Raw genomic sequence first — 25,196 nt, forward strand, 5'->3', positions numbered from 1 at the left:
GTTTTGAATACTTCTGATGGTCAGTATAACTGGCAACTACCCCTTTGTACAAATATCATGATTCACAGTAGCAGCGATGACATTAAAGTTTGATGCAAGCAGTTTTTCCTCTCGCCACATCATAACAGAAACTCGTGACATTCGCACAAAAGATTAAAAAAACAGAAACTTCTGGGTAATAACACCAAATTAAAGGAAAAGCCAGCATAAAGCTACCATAAAGCAAACACTTTGTGCTAGACTCTGGAGTCTACTTAAAAGAAACTCACATATATTCAAAAAGATATTCCACTATTTGGTGTTTTGCACATGTCAGCCCCAAAATCCTTAGAGTTATTCATTTCAATTGAGATCTAGTGACTGTCAAGGTCACAGCATACAATTTCACATCATTTTCATACTCTTCAAACCATTCGGTGATGCCTTGTGTCCCATCGAGTGAGAATTGTCATCCTATTCAATTTGTTTTAATGATAGGATAAAGATAACCACTCAGAGCAACTTTGTATTGACTCACAGTGACCTTGACGTGCCCTCTAGAAGGATAAGTGGACCACAGTGCCAGCAAAAACCTTCATACCATAAGAGGCTGAACAGGTTCCCTTACTGCACAGAATCAATCCCCATTGTTGTTTTTTTTCCTTTAATTTGTCACATTTGTATCCAGCTTAGATGTTTAGATGTTGTTCTATGACAATCCCAGTGCAATACAAGTAAAAAGAGAAAAAGAAAAAAAGTAATGCATCTACTATACAAAACAAAGATGCTGACTGATGTCCATTTGCAGCTGTGAGATTCAGCTCCAGGCCATGTTAATTTTGATGAGGCTGTTTGGCACTTGTTTCCCTTTGATATAAAATCCCAGACTGGTATGTAAGAGAAACTGTAACAGTTATGATTTTCTTTTTAATTGACTGCGCAGCTACACTAACAGATCTGTAGCCGTCTGGAAGCTGTTTGGATTCTGTCTTAAAAAATTTTTTAAAACAGCCACCAGATTTTTTTTTTAAAAAAGAGAGAGAGAGAGGCTGGTTATGGTATGGTAATGATGAGGGAAAAGAGATAAACAGAACTGCAGATCTGACTGCGTACTCAGCTCCACTGAATAATGTCATTATTGTCAATTTGTTATTAGTAACTTTGATCAGTAAAGCGGAGTGTGAAGCAATATTTTTCTCACAGGATACTGTGTGCGTAAATTACATTATTTAACTGATGTTATCAGGCAGGCTTACCTGTCGCAGCCTGAACTCATTGATCTGCGCTAGTGAAGCTTCCAAAAGTTTCCTTTTGTTGGATTTGGCGGTGCCAGAGACAGAGTGCTTTGGTGGCTTCAGTGAGGACTTCTGGGAGCTTGTTAAAGATGAGGTCAAACCAAAAGGTTTTGGGGAGGTAGGCATCGGGAGAGTCGAGCGGGGTGGAGAGGGAACTGAGAGAGGCTTAGGGGAGGAGCAGAGGGAGAGGGGAAGGTGCGGAGGGGAGTTGGAGGGCAGCAGCTTGGGAGGTTTGGGCGAAGCGGTGCTGGACGGTGCCTTTGGAGATGTGGTGAGAGCTATGGGGGAGGAAGACGGTGACGACTCCCTGCGGGGTTGAGTGAGGAGTGCCAGGGGCTTTGAGTTGGCAGCCAGGCCAGTGGACTGGATCACACTAAAGTGTTGCTGTGGTCCCTCTGTCCAGGACCTGGAGCTGTGAAGAGCCAGCGGTGAGGTTTGGGACAAGGCGGGAGGAGAGACAGAGCAGGGTAAGGGCACAAGGGTCGGGGGATTGGAGGGGACCTTTTGGGCCTGGGTGCCTTTCTTTCTGTTGGCATCCCCAGAGAGTGGTCTGTCATTCTTTGCAGTTCCAGTGCTGGGTATCAAAACCTGGTGCGGGCATGAAATAAAGAACTGTTTGAACAAAGGCTTTCTCTGTGGTATGTGATAATTTATTTTAATTCATTCAACATTGTGGGCACTATTTTAGTGAATGAAAGCACTGCGCACCAAGTGCAGTCAAGTGCACCATGTGGAGCAGCTGAGGGCGCAGTGGCCTCCTTCTTTTCACCTTCACTTTCCTAATGTTTTTACTCATTTTAACTTTTCCTCTTTACCTTTGTTTTCTTCTTTGTCCGCTTCTCTGTGTCAGACAGTTCGCTGTGTTTGTCCTCCTCTTCGTCATCCTCGTCATCGTCATCATCGTCTTCATCATCCTCTGCTAGGTCTTCCAGATCACTGCTGAGGGACCCGTCACTTGAGCTGTCAGATGAAGTGCCTGATTCACTATTGCTCACCACAGAAGTGTCAGCTGTCTTCTTCCTTGGTTTCTGAATTGAGAAAAAAAAAAAAAACATTGTAAAAATCAGCTTCACTGCGCAACACAAACTGGCTTATTTCAAATTAAGGAGTAATTTTGATCTCAGCACTGACCTTCTCTTTAGGTTTCTGAGTCGTCTTTTCCACCATCTCTGTGGGATTGTTCTGAGGGCTGCTACGCTGGCTATGAGCAGGATCTGAATTTTTGGTTGGCTTGGTTGGTGCCTGAACAGGAGCCGGACTCGCAGAAAAGCTCCCTGATTGTGTGACAGGAGGGCAGGCCCCGCTTCCATTCACTGCACCATTCACCCCTAGAAACACAAATTCTGCTGTATTACTAATCAGCTTCATCTCTCCTAAGAACTTTCCAACAAGCGATAATGGAATATGTGGAACTAACAGCAGATTGAAATAAGGCTAATAAAAATATTGATTTATACATGTATCTCATCTAACATGCGAGCTGTGCGAGGCACAAGCCCAACACGAGTGGTTTACATAATAAAAGATAAATTAAAAGATACTGTGAAATTAAAAGAGTGCCAGAAACAGAGATTACGAGAGGGAACATGAGGGAAAGAGCGGGGAGATAGAGGTTAACAGAATCACTAAGTGAGGACTGAAAGTCATTAAATCTGGCTCGAAAAAGAGAAATCTCATCATAGGGCAAAGTGGATTTAGGTTGTAGAGGAAGATGCACAGATAGTGATTACGGGAGGGTTAGGGGGAAGACGGAGCAATGAAAACAAGCTCCCAGGACAGCGCTGTACCTTTAGGTGCAGCATGGCTATTCTTGCCGGGCATCCTGATCGGAACAGGACTGGCGCTGTGATTGGACTGAATGTGAGGGGCGAAGAATGGGGGAAAGCCGATGAAAGAGGGGAGAAAGGCAGCAGCTCCCCGTCCATGGGCTTCGGCAGCTCGCCACCACTCTGTCGGGTCAGAAAGTAGAGGAGACGAGACGAGAGGAGAAGATTAAAGGTATAGTCCCCTTAACCAACTGCTACCCAAAATGCAAATGTCATCCTCTTACCAGAGAGGGCTCCTAGTTGGGGATGGGCAGCCAGAGCAGCTGACATGCCTAGAGAGCCCAGGCCTCCAAACTCCGGCCTGCCTGCTCCGGCAGTGTAGAGGGCTCCAAATGCTGGGTGGTTGACCAGAGGGAAGGCACTTGACAATGTGGAGCCAATGAAGGGCTGCTCTCCTGCTGCTCCAAACAGACGGCCTAAGATAGATCCAAACCAAGAAGGACATGTCCAAATGTTTTAAAGTACACTCCACACTAAAAGTGGAGTGTGGCTAAGAGCTCAGTGGCACAGTGAAACAAAGCAACAGGTGCAGAAATGTTTTCACCATTTGATCTAATTTTAAGTTAAAGATTGACATGTTCCCTTTACCAGAAACTGTCCTGTAAAAGGAGAAACGATGCACTTCCGCCAGATCTTCAGATGTTAAAATAAAACAAAGTAAGTAAACAGCTGTTAAGAGGACAAGTTGCTCATTCGTTACGGGTATTATTCTGTTCCTGATAGCTGATAGTATTAAACAGCTTTTTAAAGCAGTTGTTTCAGTTTGAGATAGTGACAAACAACTCCTATATGATAGGATTAAAAGATGAATTCCACGCAGAAGAATAAATTTTGCTTTGAAGTGACAAAAATGCTTAGGACTAAATTTTACTACTTGTACATATTTAATACTTTGTGTTACGTAAAGTTCAATTTTGACATTACTGCACAGCTGGTTTGACAGTTATTTATTACACCTTACTGCCCTACTGTTAGCTCTGTGTATGTTTATTTGCACAGACTGAGAAGACTATTCTCAATTACATCTCTGAGCTCTTGATGTAGGAATCGACAGAGTGTAAAAACTAGATTTAAACAGCTTTTGAAGATGTCGCTTCTTATCCACCTGACTATAGAGGAATTAAATACAGAACAACTGCCTTCTGAGTGTGTGGAAGAATTAACTTCAAGTTTTGCTTTCACAGAGTGCTCGTTGCACCTAAATTTAAATGGCAGCCATACTGTTTCTGAGCCTGACACACCAGCACTTCAATGTGACTCTCACGCATATACCATGAAACATGCACATTTAGATTACAGACCATGCTGTCATAATCCTATTCTGGCATAGAGCCACTTGTTTATAGCATTTTTTTTTTTTTTAGTTTAAAATGACTGTCAGAATATGTCACACGGTAACAAAGACTGGATAGTCCCGGTGAGAGAAAGAGGAGCATGCATACGGTGTAAAAAGCTAACCTCCTTCTATCCTTTTGGCATTCAATTTCAGCAGAGAAGAATACTTCATCAACATCATCATCGTCTAGCGTTTTCCTGAGCACAATCATTTCTGGCAGGGGCGACTGCCACGTATTACCTCCTCCCAGAGTCAGATGCAATTTGGTGTGAGCATATTTCATGCAAATTCAATTTCTATTCCAGAAAAGGAGAGCAAGTCTGCTTGATGCCTCTGCATAAGCCAGGTAATACACATGCAAAAAAAAAAGAAAGAAAGAAAAAAAGGAAGAAAAAGTGATGACAGAAGAAAAGGAAAGTGTTGCGCACAGTGCGGATGAAAATGTCAAACTACTATACACATGCACACAGAAATGTAAAGCAGAGTGACACGGAAGAGGAGTGTTTTCAGAGCTAATGCAGTACATGGTCTATTAGTATGACCAGTTACATGTGCTCTATAGCACAAAAAAAACAAAACAAAACACTGGAGAAGACTATGAAATGAGTGTGAATCAAACTGTTTGCGTGTATGTGGCCATACCAGGAAAGCTGGCAGGATGAGAGTATAGCCCTTTGTGTTGGTGCCAAGGCCCTTCTCTGCCACAAGACAGCAAAATCTGCCTTTTGAATGGCATTAGAATATGCTGAATATGTAGAGCCCGCCTTGCCAGTGTCAGCTAGTGGATACGAAGATAAACGACTGCAATGCAACCCCCAGAAAGGCCAGCCACAGCATTCGCTTATGCCTGGGGTGCCCACCTCTCCCCCCCGCAACCCCCTTCTTTTCTAGGCAACACAAAGTGACATCTGCAAATGCCTTTTCAATATTAATGCGGGCTTCCAGAAGGCGAATAATTAAATCTAAAAATTTGAATCGAGAAAGAGGCACGGGAAAGACATACCTTGGATTACCTACTCGCTCTTCCTCACCCTCCCCCCCCCCCCTTTCTCCCCCCCCCTCCCCCGCTCCCTCGCCCTCTTTCTCATTCTGTTTCAATCCTTCCTCCACTCTGACAAACTGCACCGCCTGCTTTTTTCATGTTTGGATGCTGCCGAAGGGGGATTAATTTGTTGTTTGTTGCAGTCAATCAAATTTCCACAGACAGATTTAAGTTAATTGCATCCGTGAGTTGATCCCAGAAGGAGAGAGTGCTACAAGCGCAGATCAGCTTTTATTCTCCAAGTGATATCCTCATCAATGACACATGCACACACACATAAACAGGAGTCCATGTATTTCTTTTTTTTTTCTTTAACTTTTTCATGCGTTCCTAAGATTCTTTTTCTTAAGTGTTTCTGGCACACAGGCAAAGGACGATGAATCGATGCCCGCACAGTCTGTGATGATTCTATATCGGTATTAACATATATTTATACCGATGGTATCTGCTCACAATATACACTTGACATGTTCTTGCTGTTCTGCATGAGAATTTTTTGAGTTTGAGCTAAAGCGCGCACACACTGAACAAGGCGCTGTGTGTGAAATGAAGACGAACTGCTTGCTTGATTTCCCACAAAGCACAGCAAAAGTTCAGAGCTAACAGTCTGCCTCTCAGCATTTCATTTGATGCTCAGTCCAAAATCGCTTATCTAGAAAATCTGAGCACGCGTAATGGCACACAGGGATAAGAGGGATTTATAATGCATAAGAAGGAGACACTCCTAATGGCTTCTTCTTTGGGGCAACATTGAGGATATGGAGGACAAAACAACAGGCTTCATTTTCTATCCTCTCTACTTCTTCCTTTTCTCGTAACAGAGAGAAAACACGACAATCATGGAGAAAGCTAGATATCCTATTCCCTACTCAGTGCGATAGTGGTTTTGTTTGTGTGTGTGTTTGTGTGTGTGTACATAACAGGCCTACGAAAAAAAACAGCAAAAACAGCAAGACATTAAGAGATGAGGAGAACGAAAGTATGAGCAAATGATTCACTCTCACACAAGGGATATTTGAAAAACACACTGAGATACAACAGATACACACACTCACACCATATATACACACTCCTCTTTGCCTAATGGCTTTGACCAATACATAGAAAGGCGGCTGGATGCTGGACAGGGATGACTAGACACTGAGTGGCTAACAAATGTTAAATCATGCAGGCAGAGGCTCTTTCTCTCTCTCTTTCTCACACACAGACACACACATACACACACACACACATGCATCCATGCACAGTGGCGTGCTGAGCCTGACTCCGAGGCAGCTGGAGCCAGAGAGCTGAAGGTTGTCAGGAGACATGGCGAAGCATGTGTGTGTTTCTCACACAAAAGAGCCCCCTAATTGTTTGGGATTCATTAATGCAGCAGCTTTTCAATTGCAACCCAAGCTGTCAGGAAAAAAAAGAGAAATCCATGTAACTGGAAGAGAGGTGTATTCACATCGGCTGCAAAATAACTGTGTAATTAACACTGGGAAAAAAATCATTTTTCATGGTAAAGAAATGAGGAAGATTCTGAATGCTATCGAGACATGAAGGCGGCCATATTTCGGGGCATCTTGTTATGGTTATGTGAAAACTGTTTGCACCGTGTGTTGGTATTTTTCCTCCTCTGTACGCACGGTTTCAGAGACAGAAGACTGACACAACTGTTTCTTACCAGAGGCGCTGAGGGTGGATCCCAGTGCTGAGGGGCTCGGGGCCAGGCTGCTCTTAGAGTGCGGAGCAGGTGATGACGAAGAGGAAGAAGAAGAGGATGAGGATGAGGAAGAGGCCGCAGGGGAGGAGGTGCGAGCAGCAGACAGGGTGGGCGCAGGGGAGACCAGCCGCTCTCCAGACTCCATATCTGTCAAACACAATCCAATCAGCAGGGTTACAATAGGAAAGAACACCCACCCGTACACTGACAAACACACACTTAAATGCGTACACACAACTGCATACTGTGCCCCCCTCCAACACACACATTCGAGCACGCCCATGCACAAGCAACCACACACACGCACACGCACACACCTCCTGACACTTTTCCTTTCACATCTCACTTCCCCTGAACAATATTTCCATTTAGCCATGCTCACTGGCTCCCAGCCTCTATTGATTCAATATGGGGTAGGACGGAGGATGACATGTTTAAGGACTCTGATAAGGGACAACAAAGCAGGTTTCACATTTTGATGCAGGAACATGCCCCTGCTGAGAATCTGTTCCACAGCGGGACGGCCACTTTTTACAAGAAACTTGCTCTGGTGAGTTTGAAGTGGGACAGTTGAAATGACAAAGGTTAGGCAAAATGTCAAACACAACATAGACGAATAACATGTTTGTCACTTTTCCTTTCACTCGCGGGGACTCAGAAGCGCGTGCAAACTCACATGTCTGTACCTGCGTTTTACAAACAGGATCCCTTTACACATCCCTGATAAAAAAAATAAATAAAAAAAAAAAGTCATTCAAATTAAAAGAGCTCTTTGAGGCCTTTAAAGACAGCATTACTCTCTGCCTCCTTTCACTTGGAACCAGAACTAAATGGATAGGCTTTTAGATGATTGGTGCATTAACCAACACGGTAGCTTTTTTCCATTATCGGTTTCACAGAGTTACCATGCCAGCCATTATCAACCAACCAACAACACAAACCCTCACAAGAAACATTTGGCCATTCTGCAGCCAAATATTTTACTTACATTATTCAGCTCTAATCCCCTTTTGCTTACAACTGAGAACACAATGTGGCTATGCCCACACAACCGCTGACTTGTGGAGGCAAACAAATATAAAACACACACATTGACACACACACACACACACACACGTTCACACATTACAGCCCCCACTGCAGACAGACACACACATACACAAAAATCACCTCCCCTGTCTATCACATCAACCTGACTCTTTTTCTCTCTTCTCCTTTTCCATATCCCTCTGCCTGACACTAATCCAGGACTGAAAATCCCCTTCAAAAGCACAGTTTGCAGATTGTGTTTTACAGGCAGGCTTTGTTATTGTGTCATTACACATAAACAGTCTCTGCCTCCATCTCTCTTTCCCTCTCTCTTTCGCCTTCTCTCTCGCTCCTGCCACCCCTCCGCCACCCTCCCTCCCTCCCTCTCTCCTCTGCAGTGGGAGCAGAGCCACTGATTAAATCTCTGAGACAAAAGCTGCTATCCTCTGAATATCAAGTATCAGCCTTTCGCCAGGAGCAACACTGACAAGAGAGAGAGAGAGAGAGAGAGACGCGGATGACAAGAAAACCTGCTGCAGTCCACGGGGAGGAGGCTGGTGTGCCATCGGACTTGGGCAGCCATCCCCGCCACTGCTGCAGTGAAAAAGAGGTTGGCTGTGCAAATAAGAGCAAGGTCAAAGGTCCTTCGAATTGTATCTCACGCGAGGTGACAGGATGTGGGTTAAAGAGACAAATTATCAACCTAAACGGGCAGTGAATGAATGTTACATGTTAGTTACAAGAATACATTTCCAGCTGAGTGAAGATGGGGAGTTTATCCTAATTTCAAACCCACCCCACCCGCACCAAAAGAAACTGTTACCTCTGTGCCACACTTTGTTGCATGAATGGCTGTCACACTCTATGCTCCTTCACTCTGGCTGTCACCTTTTAAATGTCAGGTCAGGGTGTAAAGAAAAAAAAATGGAAAAAGGATTCTTCCACAAGATTTAAAGAAAAAGTGACTTTTCTGTATTTGCGTCTGGCAAAAAAGAAAAAAGAAAAAAAGCAAGTATCATCAAAAGTGTTGTGAAAATGGAGAGGAGCTGTGGCCCTTCATAATTATCATAATGCACATGAAAACAAAAGGCTTGTGTCTCGGAGGACGATCAGGCTTACGTGGTGTCAGCTGGTAAGTGAAGCGGATCATTTCCCTACCTTTTCACAGGAAGGGAGAAACATAGACAGAGGGAGGGAAAGAGAGTTTGAGAGATTGAGAAGGAAAAAGGAATAAGCAAGACAATATACTCTGATTTTGTTGTGGGGTGTAGAGGGGGTATGGGGGGGAGGTGGGAAAGGCAGAAGAAAGGGAAAGAGTGGAGAAGATGAAGGACAGCCTGTAAACCGTTTCTGTCGTTTCTCAATATCTGCACTTAATGCCTCGCCTTGTCAAAACGTGATGATGTGAACAGAATTGATTTCCCCCCCTAACAAACAACAAAAAAGCAATCCCTTCTTTGCAGAGGTGTAAAGCAGAGCTACCCTCCCCCTCATCTCCTCTCATCTCTCACAATCTCTCAAAGGGCCTCTTCCTGGGATGAGAGACGGAAAGAGAGAGAGAGAGAAAGGACAGCGGGGGGAAAGAAACGACTGCGGGGCGAGTCCATCTTCCTCTGACAACTACAAACTGATCACTTAGAGCAATTAAATCTAATAACAATAATAAGATTGGGCTCAGCAATGTACCACCAAATGCACAGCAACAACAATGATTGCAACAATAATGGAGCGCCAAGGTATTTAAGGATCCAATCCTGACTTAATTATGAGAAATTAAAATGGATTTAGCATCAGAATTAGCTTGATTTTATAGGTAATTAACGGCACACCACAGTGGCGGTATAAGGCAAGCGTTATAATCTCCGTGAACGGCTAAATCAATTTGACTTGAACAACACCAACCAATCAACAGAGAACGCCGCAACCAGAAACAGCAGGTCTCGCAGATGCAAGGAGAGGGAGAATTTATGCTAATAGCTGAACTATGATTTATAAGATGTGTTCCAGCACCGGATTCGCAGTCACGTCCACAAATACAACACAGCACCCAGCTGTCAACGCATGCGGCTAATAGTGGTTAGACGCAGCGGCCCTTCAGGAGATAGTGTAGCTATAAACAGCTCTGCAGTTTTATGATTGCACTTGGCCTTCATATAGGAGCCTTCACACGTCAGTGTGATCTGAAAGGAGGGTGGAATAGCATAAAGGAGAGATAGTGTGAGTGCATTTGGTGGCCCGTGCTGCTCGGTATCGCGGCCTTACATCATGCATTTGTTTTGTGGTGTTGTGTGTCTGTGTTGCGTGTATGTAGCGGTGCTCTGTTACACATGCGGCGGTTTAACAAAAGACTCCCAATGCATGTGCCTATGGAAGTGTTTGTGGGCACGTATGTGTGTGAGTGTGTGTGTGTCGCATCTTCAAACTATTCAACCTCCTGTGTATGTGTGTCTCCTGCCCCTTTTCTCCTCACCCCTTCAACGCACACACAAAACACACACACACACACACACACACGCATACACACAGTAACAGATGGCTGATACTAACTGAGATAATCCGCCAACAGAGTCATCAGCATGGATCAGTGGTAATCAGAGTGTGGACACAATGTCTCTTCTCCAGCCGTAATGGAAGAAGCGCCTGGCGCAAGAGAAGGGAAATGCATTATTCCCCATGATGCCCTGACCTCATTCAAAGACACACACAGCGGCTCCCAGCTCCCTTTCTTTTTTCTCCTCACCATAGACAACAAAGAGTATATCATCGCTGCTTCTACAACATTCACTCTCCCCTCCAGATCTCTCGCTCCCTACCTTTTATTGTGATGTGCAACTGTGTCTAAAGCAGACCTCTGTGTTCAGTCAGCCAAAAAAAAGAAAGAAAAAATGTCAACATAGCAAGTGTGTCATGATGAAGGTTGTTGGTAACAAAAAGGATTGGAGTGAGTAATCATCAGTTTTACAGTGTTATTTTTTCCCAGTATTGCTCAAAACAACCATACTGACTTATCGCATAGTCAGTCAAAGTCTTTCTGAAAATTAATAATGCTTGTTATATGTCTAATATCCAGACACGTTGGTTATCAGGTAGGGGGAAAACGGCCAGTAAGTAAGTGGTGAATCACTCACTCCAAAAGGCATAGCGCACACAAAGCAGCACTTTCTGTTGCGCTAGTGTTCGCCAAAGTGAGATCATTGACACTGTCTGAATCAGCAACAAGATCTCTTATTTCTGATCTTGTGAAGCTGCTGTTCAGCCTCACTGCTTGAACTTCCCATCTGTCCGTGTGTTCGTATAGGTTCGTGTGGGTGTATGTTTTTGTAGGCGCGACATGTTCGTATGGATGTGGATGCCTGCGCTTTGCATGCTTGTTGGCAATGAATGCTGACCGAATGCACGCACAAGCTTGCTTGACCCCATTTCTCCTCCCTTTGCTCTCCCCCACTACCACCCCTCCCCTTCCTTCTCCGCATACATACCATCAGCCAGGAAATGACATAACCGGGGATCTTGGCAAAAAAAAAAAGTGACAACCTTTGTCCCATGTCAAACATCAACTCAGAGAACATTTAAAGAGACAGTGTGTACTCTGTTACATCATGGTTTAGCACTGATTGTGTGGCTTTATTAATCAGCTAATTGTTATAGCTCTATTTTACTTGGAGTGTTTTATCACTGAGACACTCCATTACACACACTTTTTTCTTTTTTAATTAATGAAGTACAAAAAGTAAAGAACGCTGAATAACTGAATAATCGTATTAAACTGGATTTGCACAAAAACTGCATAACTGCATGGTGAACTCACAGAGCATTGTGCCAATGCCTGAAAGGGAGTACAAAGAGACAGCATGCCCCAGTGTGGCCTGTCTAGGTGACAACAACTCGAGTGACTCAGACCCCTCCCTCGGCACCACTCCTGCCCAGTGACAGATGGCAGAGCGGGGCATGTAGGGGATGGGCACCATCTCTCACCCTTCCTCAGCTAGCCTTGGCAGTGGTGCTGGCCACAGGTCTTATTACAGCCACACCACTGCCTGCCTGCTTTCATGTAACACTGAAGCTTACCACGCTAGAGCTGCTTACTGCCTGCCAGGTAAAAAAGGTAATGATATGGTCCTGTGTGCAACAAATGGTAGAGTGTGGCGTGTGACAGAAGAGTTTCCAGACTTAGTATTTACCGGGCCCTGGTGTAACCTCTACACATACGCGCATCCATGCAGTGGTAAGAGGCTTTAGATAAAATATAAAACCAAATGGCGTGCCACACGCATTCTGTATATTTTTGAAATGACAAGAAATCAGCTCTTGCCAAATGGCTTTATTTGCCTTTTCAAGCATAGTGTAGATGCCAAAGGCTGGAATCAACACCCCTACTCACCATCCGTCTCTGCTGGGTTCCCAGTGACAATAATGTGATTTTGGGACATGGTGATGACTCGGTGGAGAGGAATAGGATAGGCTTGTCACTTGTGTTTGATGTCAAACCTATGTGTGACAGAATAGTGTTACTCAGCTCAACCAGACATAGCACTACTCCCATTTCCTGGCCATAAATAGAAGAGAAAGAGATGATAGTGAGTGTGTGTCTGTGTGCAAGTGTTGCAAAAAAAGAGGATAATCTGTGTGTATCTGTGTGCACACAAGCACACCCTTATGCACCATTCTAAGTATCATAAAGTAAGCTCAATAAGAAAATTCCCATCTCTTATGCTCATTCGCATCTGCATCCACCCAAAGCTAATTATTCTCCCCATGGTAACCTAGCAGGGTCTTCACATCAAAAAACCAGAAGTGTGTATCAGGCAATCATCCCTGATGAATCTGCCCTTCTCCCTCTGCTAGCCACTCACACTCATCTGCCAGTCTCAATGCTCATTACTGTTTTTCTGTAGACTGAACCAGATCTGCTCGCCACTGGCTGCATGTGTCTACAAGAATCTATAATGACTTCAGAGGACTTTGGAAGCACAGAATAACAAAAAAATGCAACGCACATGCACAAACAGACACCCAACAGATGCAGCAGAGGCAAAGTGAGTAGTGAGCCAATGCCTTTTAAGGTTAATTATCATTTAAAACACTGACATCATTTTACATTTGTGCTAGTTTACCTTTCACTACAGAGCTTTGTATGTAACTCAGTGCACAGCCAAACTGATGATGTGCAAAAAAATGTACCTCGAGGCCTAAAACATTGAGCTCAGATACTAGAATAACAATTCACTTCACAAAATACATCCTGCATATCAAATCCAGCAGATGCAATTCTCCGGTATTTAAAGAGACCTTTGCAGACGTTTGCACAATTCTGAAGTCGCAAATCATCTCAAAATCTAATAATCATATCTAATTTTTCTCACGAAATTTCCAAAGAGAGCAGTGCAAAAATACTATAATTGCTGTAAATATTAACTTTGATTGTAGTTAATGCCTTTAAATCCTGTGTTTTGAATGCAGAGAAAAAAAAACTACAGCAAAACTGATCCAAAACAGAAGAGCCACAGCAAACCAACGCTGAGTAGCAAAGTATTTAAGCAGAGATTCACCATTTATTTGGCCAGTAAGTGGAATTAGCTCAACTGTATTGCATTCTCCTATGATCTGATTGGTCAACATCCTGAAAAGATGTTTCTACCACAAAACATAATGGTATGTATACATAATGGACTTTAATTTTATCTGACCTACTTCGTAATGCTAATGCTGCAGCCAATAATCTGTCAGTGAAGCGATTGGTGGGTTCCCTGTTTTTACACTTATAAAAATTCATGTATGAACAGGTCAGGTTTGCAGGAGGATCTCTTCTTCAAACTTAGCATGATCCCAGCTCAATCCACACTTTTCAAGATACAAGAAACAGCTGAACACAGTCTCACAGTGACCCACCCCCCTTAGTTTTTTTTTTTGTTTGTTTGTTTTCCAGATTTATTTACAAACCTAAAGACACTTTACATGATAGAAGTGGGAGATATTGCAGTTCATTTTCACCTGGACTAAGCCGTCTAGCCTCCATTCAATGCTTTAATATTAATTATTATGAACAGAAAGGTCACAAAAATGACCGCAAATGCTGTCAATTAAAACTTCTAGAACGAAAATCGGAATCAACCCAGGAAATTGCAAAGGCTGTAAAATCTAACGTCCAGTCATTTTTCTTTAATCTTAACAGACACTGTGTCAATAGTGCAATGTGTAATCTCCCTCAGACTAAGTTGATCAGTGCAAGCTTTGATTCTCTGTTTTGTAATGATGGCATTCCTCAATAACTTGTGATGTAATGGCTTAACTGAATACAAAATGTAATAGATGAGATTGCACATATTTTAAAAGTGTACTATTTCACTGATTTGTTGCATGTTGTTGAGCTCATGTTATGTATGACACCAGTGATGTGAAATGACACACAATCTATGCCATAAAACAAGGTTTACCCACATCGACTACAATTTAACTGACAAAATCTTAATAAGACAAACGTACATATTTAAATGAATGCAGGAAATAATTTTAACTACCAGGAAATAACATCAGTTATTAGAGAATAGCAAGCAAAAAAGGAGCGCGTGAGAGAGAAGAAGATGGGGGGAGGAGAGAAAATGAGCGCAGTACTCCAGATATGCATAATGCAAATGACATGCATGTCAAATAGCAAAACAAACTGACAGTGACAGAACAATGGAATAGCCAGAGAGCGGCCAGTCGTGCTAGAGCAATTGTTTGAGGCCCTCCTGTCCATTTCCATGGGAAGAAAAACATTTAGAGTTCTGTTCGGCTGAAACTTTACTTGCAAGAGATAACTGATATCACTGTGCAAATGTGACAGAATTCGGATAAGTGGTGCGATGGCTGGAATAGCTTATCCAAGACTACCAGCCCCCCTTTTTTTTTTTGTTTGATGCTGCTACTGCAGCACATAATGTGTTATTTGACAGAAATGAAAAGACATGTATAGTCACAAACCCTAATTTTTCACTCTTCCTCTCAACCACACAAAGCTGCTGCAGTCTTCAGATTCCTTCCTTTGCTGATTGCAGGGCTCAGAAAATAAGTGTCCATGAAAAGAATAAATTAATTTGGTTTAAATGACCGTTATGGTCAGTAAAAACTCTTATGGGTGAACCATGCAGCCAGTGGCATCCCAGATCATAGATTTGCTATATAGTTAGCAGCTCACTTAGCAATTACTGCTTAATGAAATGACTGCTCACATCTCTGGCTTATCTCTTCTCCAAACCCCCACCTTAACACCTTTCTCCTGCCCAGTCCTTCTCCCCTTGTGCTCCACTGTTCACACTTCCTCTTATTTCTTGCTTTTATTAAAAACATTAGCAACACCTGACAAATTGACTTCATTAACTGCTTTCTTCTCAACACAAACAGACAAATGCTAAAGTGCAAATGAGGTTCGAGGTGCTCTTAACAGAAGGGAGCAGAAAAGAAAGCATGTTTACAGGTATTTAGAGTGGCGAGCAATCCATGGTGTTACATCTGCGTTTGAACACTGCAATCAGGTGAAGGTCTAAAAAGCCACTGAGTAGTCTTCAGAGCAACAATCTGGCAACCTACAGTAAGCTGTGATGGGAGAAAATCCACCAGCATTAAACTCAATATGTCAATCAGCTGTATTCCTCTGTTCAAATGTGTGCTTTACTTAATGTTAAACATGTGAAAATGACTGGCTGGAGGAGAATGGTGTTGTATTGACAGAGAGGGAGGCAAAGCAGCAGGCAGTCAGCCACTCTGTTCTGCTTCACTGCAACATGGGAGGGAGGCCAGCGTGGACACATACACACACGCACGCACGCACGCACACACGCACAGATGTAAAAACACACATACAGGCATGTACACAGGAGCAAGCACACGCTCGCACAAATGAACACACACTTACACTCTTCCTCTCTCGCTCAGTCTCTCTCTCGCTCTCTAACAAACACATGCACACACTCGCACACAGTGCAGCAGGTGAGGTGCCAGCACATCACAGCGCTGCCATTTTTCAGTGTCTTGCTCAGGGAGAAGCGCTCTGACATTTTATGAAGCACTCTGCAGAAATCAGCAGCTTGTAATGGCGGCTGGACTGTCACTCCTTTCCACTCTTCACACTCCCTCTATCTCCTTTCCTCACACTGCTTTTAAGATATTATCTCCACTGATTAGCATAATCTAATCAATTTTACAAAATTGGCTTTTAATTACAAAGAAAAATCTTTCTTTTCACAGTTACTGGTTAAGCCTTTGTTTTTGCAAAAAAAAAAAGGAAAAAAACTCAAACTGAGGCAAGAAGTAAAACCTCAGCGAAAGGTTAGAAAATGCTACCTATCACACTTGAGTGGGAGAAACAGACTAAGACTGATGTGTTAAGGGTATAAATGGCAGAAATATCACCGGCTCATCTTCAATATGCTAGACAGTATGACAATATGAAATTAATACATTATGATTCAACAACCTAGTAAATGTCCCTGGTTGTACATGTAATGGTAAACAATTCTTTTAGATACGTGCATTTTAAAGCAGCTGTTTACTCGCTTCTTGTTTTTCTCTCTCTTTTTGACCCTTGGAATCATGGCTGCTAATATGACTGTACGTGCTTACTGGAAAGGCCAAGTGATTAGAAACTCAGCTGTTAAATATGTCCTCTGCATAAAAGGAGGGATCTATAACTATGATTAACTCTCTGGCATGTTGTTGTGCTTGACAAGCTCTCTGTTGAGCAATGATTAACAGCTTGTGACTCTACAAACCGCCGCTTGCACATTACCACAATGTTTACATTAGCCAGACCCTCATTGAAGCCATTACTGCTGTTGCTAAGCTAGCACTCATCATTGGAAGCTGAGCAGCGGGCAGCCTGTGGCCCAACAATTCACAATGATGACAAAGGTTGGCAAGCGTGGCCTAAAGTTTACCTCTGAAGTTTCACTCAGGGCCAGTTTAACTCAGAACTGTATGCCCACAGGAAAAAAAAATGTGATTCAACTTGAAATATGTGGGAAGTGTCAAGGCCAAATCTCTCAGTGTAGGCTACGCTATAAACCTTAAACTAAGCCGATTTCATTAATGTGACATTAGCATTTGTAATGAGAAAAGGGGGGAAAAAACCCTAGGGACATCTTTGTGCTGTTACCACACACACATGAATGTGCATGCCCACGTACAGGCACACACACACACAGACACACACACGTGCAAACACAAACACACGCAAACACATAAGCTGCGATATCAGCCACTAATTTACATCCATATTACACAAGAATCACAAAATGCAGCCAAAGCACAGAGGGGAGAAAATGTTTGTATGTGCGTAGGTTTTCTAATGAACACCACAGATTAGTTGCTGTAAACTAACTGTGACAGTTAGTTCAACCTTTCCTGATGAGCTGGGCAAATAGTTCCAGACAAATAAAGTCTGGCATTCATTCCCGCTTTATCCTGCTCCAGACGGAAAGGAAGGAAGGAAGACCGTATCAAGAGCAAATCTTCAACAATCCCATCACTTTATTTATAACTTGCCAACGCACAACTCGGAGCTCATGTGATGCGTGACAACACTCCTTGTTTTTTTCTTTGACAAACCAAGCAATACATTAAGCTGACTTGTTTTCTATGTCCCTTTTAAGACTTCACAGATGTCCTGGCAAGCTTGTGCGTGTTGATTTGCTGGGCGAGTGACTGTAAGGTTTTTGTTTATTCAATATTGAGCTACATGTTTTCAGCGTAACTTTAGGGACCAACGGCCCTGTGCAATTATTGACTGGGTGACCTGGTTAAAAATAATTTAAAAAAAGCTTGTCGAATCACAATGACATAACACACAATAATATTATTAATAGAAGAATATGCAACTTTGTATTTGTAGAAGTCTTGAGCCACCCCTCGTTTCTTTACATTTTGTTAGAAAAAATAGAAAGTAGGTGCAGTGATTTATAAGCATGTGCAAACATAAATATAATTACAGCACAAAGGAAAAAAAACAAAAAAAGGTGTTGTACAACTGTAACAACCTTGAAAGTCAATATCTAGTTTAACACAGCTTGAACTCTCATAGAAAAGTCCTCTGTCCTCTAGTTTCTTTAAGTAGTCTTCAGGAATAGTTCCCCAGGCTTCTCGAAGGATATTCAAAGCTCTTATTTGTATGTTGGCTGATTTTGTTCTGTTCTTTGTCAAGATGATCCCACACTCCTTCAATAATGGTGAGGTCTGGACTCTGGGAAGGTCGATCATGACTGAAAGTGTTCCCTTGTGTGTGTGTGTTTCTATCCAGGTATGCTTTTCTGCATCAGCAATGTGTTTAAGATCACTGGCAAGATGTTGCCAATCAGATGCTTTCCAGATGGTAGTGGATGCTTGATCAAAATCTGACAGCACTTTTCTGTGTTCATAATTCCATCACCTTTGTCAAGATCTCCAACATCACTGGCTGTAATGCAGCCCCAAACCATGACAGAGCCTCCGCCTGTTTTACACATGGCCACAGACATTCACTGTGGTACCTTTCTCCTGACCTTCTTTGTGGAAACTGAAACAATTTCAAACAGACGTTTAAAATTCAGATTCCCTCCATGAGACCTGTTGTCAGTGATTTTCAGTCCAGTTCTTGTCTAATTTGGCATAGCTCAGTCTTTTCTCATGTGCTGTAGATAGTCTTTGGGCCTGTCAGCCCGTCTTTTGTCCTCCTTGTTTCGTTTTTTTAAAAGACGCACTGCACATCATGCTGAAGTATGACATGTTTTCAGTTGTTTAAGAATCACCTTTTTGATGCGCTAGTAGTTTATGGCTCTCAAACTATTCTTTGGCATTTTTCATAGATTCAACTAAAGAAATGGGAACAAATTATGAGGGCTGCTAGTAAGAAAGTGCCCAAATCACAATTTAAAAATTAGATCTTTGGTAAATTTTGTCCAGACACAGCACTCAGTTACCCCTTGTGTGATTCCATTTTTATGCTTGAATGATCCATAGATCAGTGTTACGTGGCTCAATAAACAAACAAACAAACACATTTTTTATCTACTTATTCTATCTTTTCACTGTTTATATGAGTGATGGATCAAACATTGTGATGTGAGACAACACTGAAATGGTTTGGCTCTGATGTGCTGTAAAATATAAACATATGGATAAGTACAAAGATATGAATATCTTGCTAAATTTCTGTTTTAGAAGAAACAAGGATGTAATTTTCACCTTCAAAAAAGTGAAAATTACAAATTATACAACATGGGATAACTGTGGAGATAAAAAAAAAACCTTGGTGGTGCTAACACATTATTACACGAGTGTTAACGATGATATGAAAAGATGTTATAAGAGAACAAAAAAACCCCACTACTATACTGTAACAACAACACGCTACGATCTAAATATATTTTAATGAGGACCAGGCAGCAAATAGTCACTATGCTTACTGCTGGCTGTAGTGTCATAAAGACTTGTAATGTTGTCTGCTGCCCCCAACAATGAAAGCGGTTTGTAAAGACAAGAGGTTTTTTTTTTTTTTTAGACTATAACGCCCAAACATATTGGAGGGGGGTTAGATGGAACAAAGGACCCGAGCCAGGATTAAATCAGAGAAGTTGTGCACACTTGGAACGCATCTAGGCCATAAACGGGCATGGAGACTAACCAAATGTTGTTTATTTTCGCACGTGCCTGTAATTGCAACAATAAGACATGTTGCTGAAAAAAGTATGTGTTTTCTGTTTTTATGACTGTTGAGAAAAATTATTCAAGTTGCTATGTAACTTGCCAAAATGCACGCAGCTGGCAAGCATGTAACTAACGAAAAACAATTTTCACTTGTTCCAAATTCAAAATAAAAGATATCGTCCTTTTTCTTTTCTTTCTTTTAACTACATCAAAAAAACAAAGAAACTTAGTCTGACCTTCAAGAAACTGTAAAAGGTACATGTTCAACAAAAGATAGCAAGAAACTGACACGAAAACGAGACCATACTATTATAAGACCTCTTTGTTTCTGCATCTGAGCTGGCTTAAAATGAGACAACTCAAGGAAATTCACAGTTCAGTGAGCTGAGATTAAGACCAGAACTGTACAACACTGTGGTCACCACAGTTTGCCTCGAGGCATGCATAATGTTACTCTGACATGGTTTGCTCTGTCTTTCTGTGCTGTTATTGTGACATCTGATGCCATGCAGTTTGGAATAAATGGTCATGGCAAAAAAGAAAAAAGAATCAAGGCATGACATTTGACAAGTGCTATCATCCAATCCTTGTGTTCTTGTAAATGTGACCCTGCCTATACCCTTCCAGTGTTATCAAATGGCAAAATTGGGACATCATGTGCCAAAAAACTCTTTTTTTTCCACACCCAAGCAAAATTTGTACTAAATTTCATTAAACATTTCACATGAATTAGGGAAGAAAAAGCACTTTCCTTTCAGTGCAGTTCAAAGTGTGATAAAACATGACACTTATATAACAAAAGCAGTATCATAATGGGAAACAGCTTCATTTTTCCAGTATCACCTTTCTGTGGCTCTATCCAGGACATTTTCCTCCCCCCTGGGGGCAAATGTTGAAGACCCTTTTAAAAGTCCAGCTGTGCCTTAAAAGAGTTAGTCACACCAGAAATGGGGTGCTTTGAAATGGTGTGCAGAATATCCACCAAGTAGTGCTCCTTTTTTCCCCCCCTTGACATGGCCCTATTTCCTGTATCACCACACTCCCCCTGTGTGATTTCATATAAAAAGCCAAAATATTTGAGTCTCCATTGTCGACTGTGTCAAACCCAGCTTTGACATTACTGCGCTGCAATTGCACTCCCCCAGGTGGATCTACACATGACATACGCACACACACTCATATGCACTTGCACACACTCACACTCACACTAGCAGTTACCTGTGTTCAACTGTCTTTTCATGTGAAACTAGACCCATAAGTCCACCCTCTGGATCCTAACACTTCCTTTTAGTTGAGCCAATCGCAAAGCTTGCCATCAGCCCCCGTCTTGTTACCTGATATTATTTCAGGAGGAGTTAAGGAGAGCAAAGAATAGTGTTGGCTCTACATGAATGTCTGCTTGTTTTTTTTGTGCGTGTGTGTGTGTATCTGTGCTTGTGTCATGACGAGTAGATTCCTTGTGTAGCGAGGCTGAAACCGAAGCTGCCTGGGCCTGTTGTTGATAGCTGTGTCTCACCCACTCAGTGCCCCAGAGGGAGTCAGGACCAAGACCACTGCTCAGGGTCTGTCTGTTCACACACATGAAACACGGGCTTAGATTACACAGAGCTCAAATATGACTCATCCCAAGGAGGGGGTGGAGGAAGGCCTTCTCTGTTGTTTTGCACAAAAAGCGTGCGCACACGCAGACACACACTGCCCGCAATGATAGCTACATCACAGGCTCAGGAAGAAAGGACCTTGTGGTTCCACACACCTGCCAAAGACAGATGTTAAGAATAAATCAGAGAGAAGCTCAGAGTGAAGAGAAACTCCACACAGCCGTAACTCCACTAACTCACTGCACACTACACTAACTGGAGAGCAAACAGCTGCACATGACAACACACACCAGTGATGAAAGTAACAATAGCATGCATGCACCTGACATGCATACAGAGAGAGGCTACAACAAGGGTGGGAGAAAGAGTGTATTCAAAGTTTCTGTCTCACGGGCTCCGCTGGTGCTTTTTAGTGCTACTTTGCCGCCGTGTAACCAGCTCCCGTCCTCTCTGGAACTGAGGGTGTTTAAGTGCAATTGTTCTGGAAGAAGTCAAAATCCTCCAACGACAGACAAACAAGTCACAACAAGGCTGAAAGCGGTGTGGGTGGTTTTGGAGAGGAAGCTCGTTTTTCCGCTGCTGACTAAGTGAATTTCATGATTTCTTCATGTAAATATAGCACCACTGGGTTATGAAGAATCAACACTTACAAAGCCTGCCCTTTAACTTGTTGCAATGCATAATAATATGCTCAAAATCTATTTTAAGGGCACTGTGACCTCTAAAAGCACAATTTAAACACCTACACAATATCATCCTACATCCTGTCAGTCATTGTGGCATACTTCCTGGTTCCAGAAGTGATGTGTCATAAAAAGAAAACTTAGATGCATTCACAGACAAGACTGCGGCTTTTGTCTGTGCTGGCGCCTGTGTCTAGGAGCATCCGTGTTACTCTTTTTTTTATTATCAATTGACTAGCAAAGGCAAAGTGGCATATGTAAGTGATGCGTACATGGCATGCATGGGTGTCATAAACAGACACCCTTCATGCTCTGTGGCCCAGAAATAGTGAGTTAACCAACGACAATTTGACTTTATCTCTCTGCGTGCTATCCTGAAATTCCAGCCTACTGGTAAACGCCAACTATGTGGCATCCTGTCACACGACAAAATGCATCTACGTGTACACGTGCGGTTGTTCGGACATGCGCCGACTCAGAAAAGAAGAAGCGAGTGTGCGTGCTCTGCTTTCTCAAGGGGGACTTTTAAATTACGTTTGTGCAGAACTGAAAAACCGATGCAAGGAGAGTTAAAATTCATTCACAAAGAGTATCACTGGAGGTATTTAAATATCCAGTTAAAAAAAAAGTTTACTCCTGTCCACCATGCTTACAATTATTTGGCAGGATAAATCCCAACTCTGTCCCCTGTGATGCCGATGAGTCTAACATCCATGACTCAAGAGGTCAGGCGGCCCATGCAGGCTGAGAATTACGGGGTTAAGGGGATGAAACCAAGTGTGTAATGTGAGAAGACATGCCAACATGGCTTCTCAGGCAACAAACAGAAAGGCGACAAACATATCTCGGTGATTACGGGGAACGTGAGGTATGTTGGGAAGAAAGACTGTCACGTCATCCATGAGGGTAAGCTGCAAGAAGAATTGCAGTGGCTTTTTGAACTGGCTGAGTTTAGACATGTTAATCAGTAACAGCCTGTTGTACTTCAGACGGGAGGAGTGTGAGCACTGGGGTGTGTTTGCGTGTGTGTTTGTGTGTGTCTGGCACGTCCAACACCACTTGGATTTGAGCTGGGTTGAAGAAAGCGAAAGCTCCAGACCAAGAGATGATCCATCTGGACTGTTTCCTTACAAAACATATGGAAAAATGCAGAAGCTTTTTTTTTTTCAGTTTTTCCGCCCACAATAGCTATTAATATCTAGCACAGAGCATTTGCTCATGCCCCACTAAGGATTGGAATCCCTTCTGAAACACAGTCATCTTGGAGGATTAGAAAAAAGTGGCCAGGCATTTTCACACACTCACCACATGTATTCTCTGTGTGCAAATATTATAATATAGTCCCATAAACGCTTACAGTAAACTAATTGATAGAACTAAACATATTATTCTCCCAGACACACACACACACACACACATACACATACACGAAACACACACACACACACACACAGGATTTAGGTAAACTGAAATGACGTAATCTGAACCCACAGACATGACATGACTTATTTTGCTCAAGTCATCTGAACAAAGATAGCTTTTCTTTTCCGCTTTGGAAATAATTCTCACGTGCATCAGCAAGGACCCCTAAATAATCACACCAACTACCTGACAGCAATTGTCCACAGCAGCGCTGAAACCTGTGTTACAATGACAGCTCTGTAAATTGTTTTAATTATAGCCAACACAGATAACAGCCTGTGGAAACATCACCCTTTTCTTCAAGTCTTTTTCTGCAAGATGCAAACATACAGTATTCCCTGAAAATCGCACTTGTTGTGTGTGTATGTGTGTGCGCGTATATGCATGTGTGTGTGTGTGTGTGCACGCGCGCGCGCGCATGTGAATACAATATTCATTTTGCTGCAGGAGGACAATCTATGCATAACAATGAGAAGCGCTAATGAAATCAGCCATCAACCTGCGATACATACATATTAAAGCAGGACCTCAGAGTGTCATTCGCTTAGTGCATCATTTGTTCCCAGTCGGTTTTTTCTCTCTGCCACCTGACCTTTAGAGTATGTACCCCCCCCCCCCCCCCCCCCCCCACACACACACACACACCCCCTTCACTTCTCCACGCTAAAAATAGGAAGTGTACCTGCAGTACTGTGGCATTAAGCATACACATGTGTGTGTGCATGTCATTGCAGCACTGCACGAACATCATGACAATTCATTTAGAAATGTATACAGCACTGATTTTGGCACAAATGTTCGTTTTTGGGATTCATACACAGACAACTAGTGACTGTCTCCTCCAAGTTGAGAGATCTGACAATCACCTCTTAACGGATGATGTCAGCATTACAAATGTTAACCACTGTCAGAGCTGTACCTTTAGTATAATATCATATCATCCCAACTGCCAGGCGATCATGCTCCTCCCTTCCCTCTAAGCGTGCTTCATGGCTATGGTCCCTCTGTCTCTCCCTCTCTCTCCCTAACCCCCACCCCCACGCTGGCAGGGAAATGGATCCCTCCACCTGACAGTGGCCATTTTGAGGCTTCTCTCCTCTCCTCTCTACCCCTGCTTCCTGGTAAACAATGGGAGAGGGATAATTGATCAAACAGCCAGGGAACCCTCCGAGCAGGGGAAGGTCACCGCCCGCCAGCCTAGCTCACTGTGAAGGAGGAGGGGTGTGTGCGTGTGTGTGTATGTGCGTGTTTGGGGGGGGGGGGGGGGGGGGGGGGGTGTCAGTATGTGTATGAACATTTGTCTGTGTGTATATGTTTTGTGTGTATGATTGTATTGCATCTATGAATGTTTTGTTGTGTATGGCCAACTGTGCAAAAAGGACACAGAGTATTTAGTGTCTATGTACAGTGTGTGTGAGTGTGCGTGCGTGTGTGTGTGGGTGCGTGTGTGTGGGGTGGGGTGGGGGGTGGGGGGGTGAAGGGGGTCTTTCTGACGCTCTTGAGCTGCCATTTTTCTTCCCTGACAAAGACTCCATCTGCCACAGAGCCATTTGCTGCCTCCCGAGTCGGCAGAGCATTCTGCACGCCGCGTTCACCTTGATGTCACCTCTACACAGC

General features: G+C 42.9%; 1 protein-coding gene across 11 annotated transcripts in view; it reads right to left on the minus strand.

The window, feature by feature from the left end:
- Positions 1-25,196, minus strand: part of baz2ba (bromodomain adjacent to zinc finger domain, 2Ba) — a 67,711-nt gene that overhangs the window by 23,050 nt on the left and 19,465 nt on the right. For all 11 annotated transcript variants that reach the window (XM_035907608.2, XM_035907656.2, XM_006780380.3 and 8 more), the window contains exons 3-8: positions 7,148-7,333; positions 3,325-3,516; positions 3,062-3,223; positions 2,406-2,602; positions 2,090-2,302; positions 1,236-1,862 (exon numbers count right to left, since the gene is read on the minus strand). In XM_035907608.2, coding sequence (XP_035763501.1) covers positions 1,236-1,862; positions 2,090-2,302; positions 2,406-2,602; positions 3,062-3,223; positions 3,325-3,516; positions 7,148-7,331 — 1,575 coding nt within the window. In that variant the 5' untranslated portion in view covers positions 7,332-7,333. The remainder of the gene's footprint in view (positions 1-1,235; positions 1,863-2,089; positions 2,303-2,405; positions 2,603-3,061; positions 3,224-3,324; positions 3,517-7,147; positions 7,334-25,196) is intronic.

Source organism: Neolamprologus brichardi, chromosome 1, assembly GCF_056152115.1.
Source record: "Neolamprologus brichardi isolate AB-2024 chromosome 1, ASM5615211v1, whole genome shotgun sequence".
Taxonomy (NCBI): domain Eukaryota; kingdom Metazoa; phylum Chordata; class Actinopteri; order Cichliformes; family Cichlidae; genus Neolamprologus; species Neolamprologus brichardi.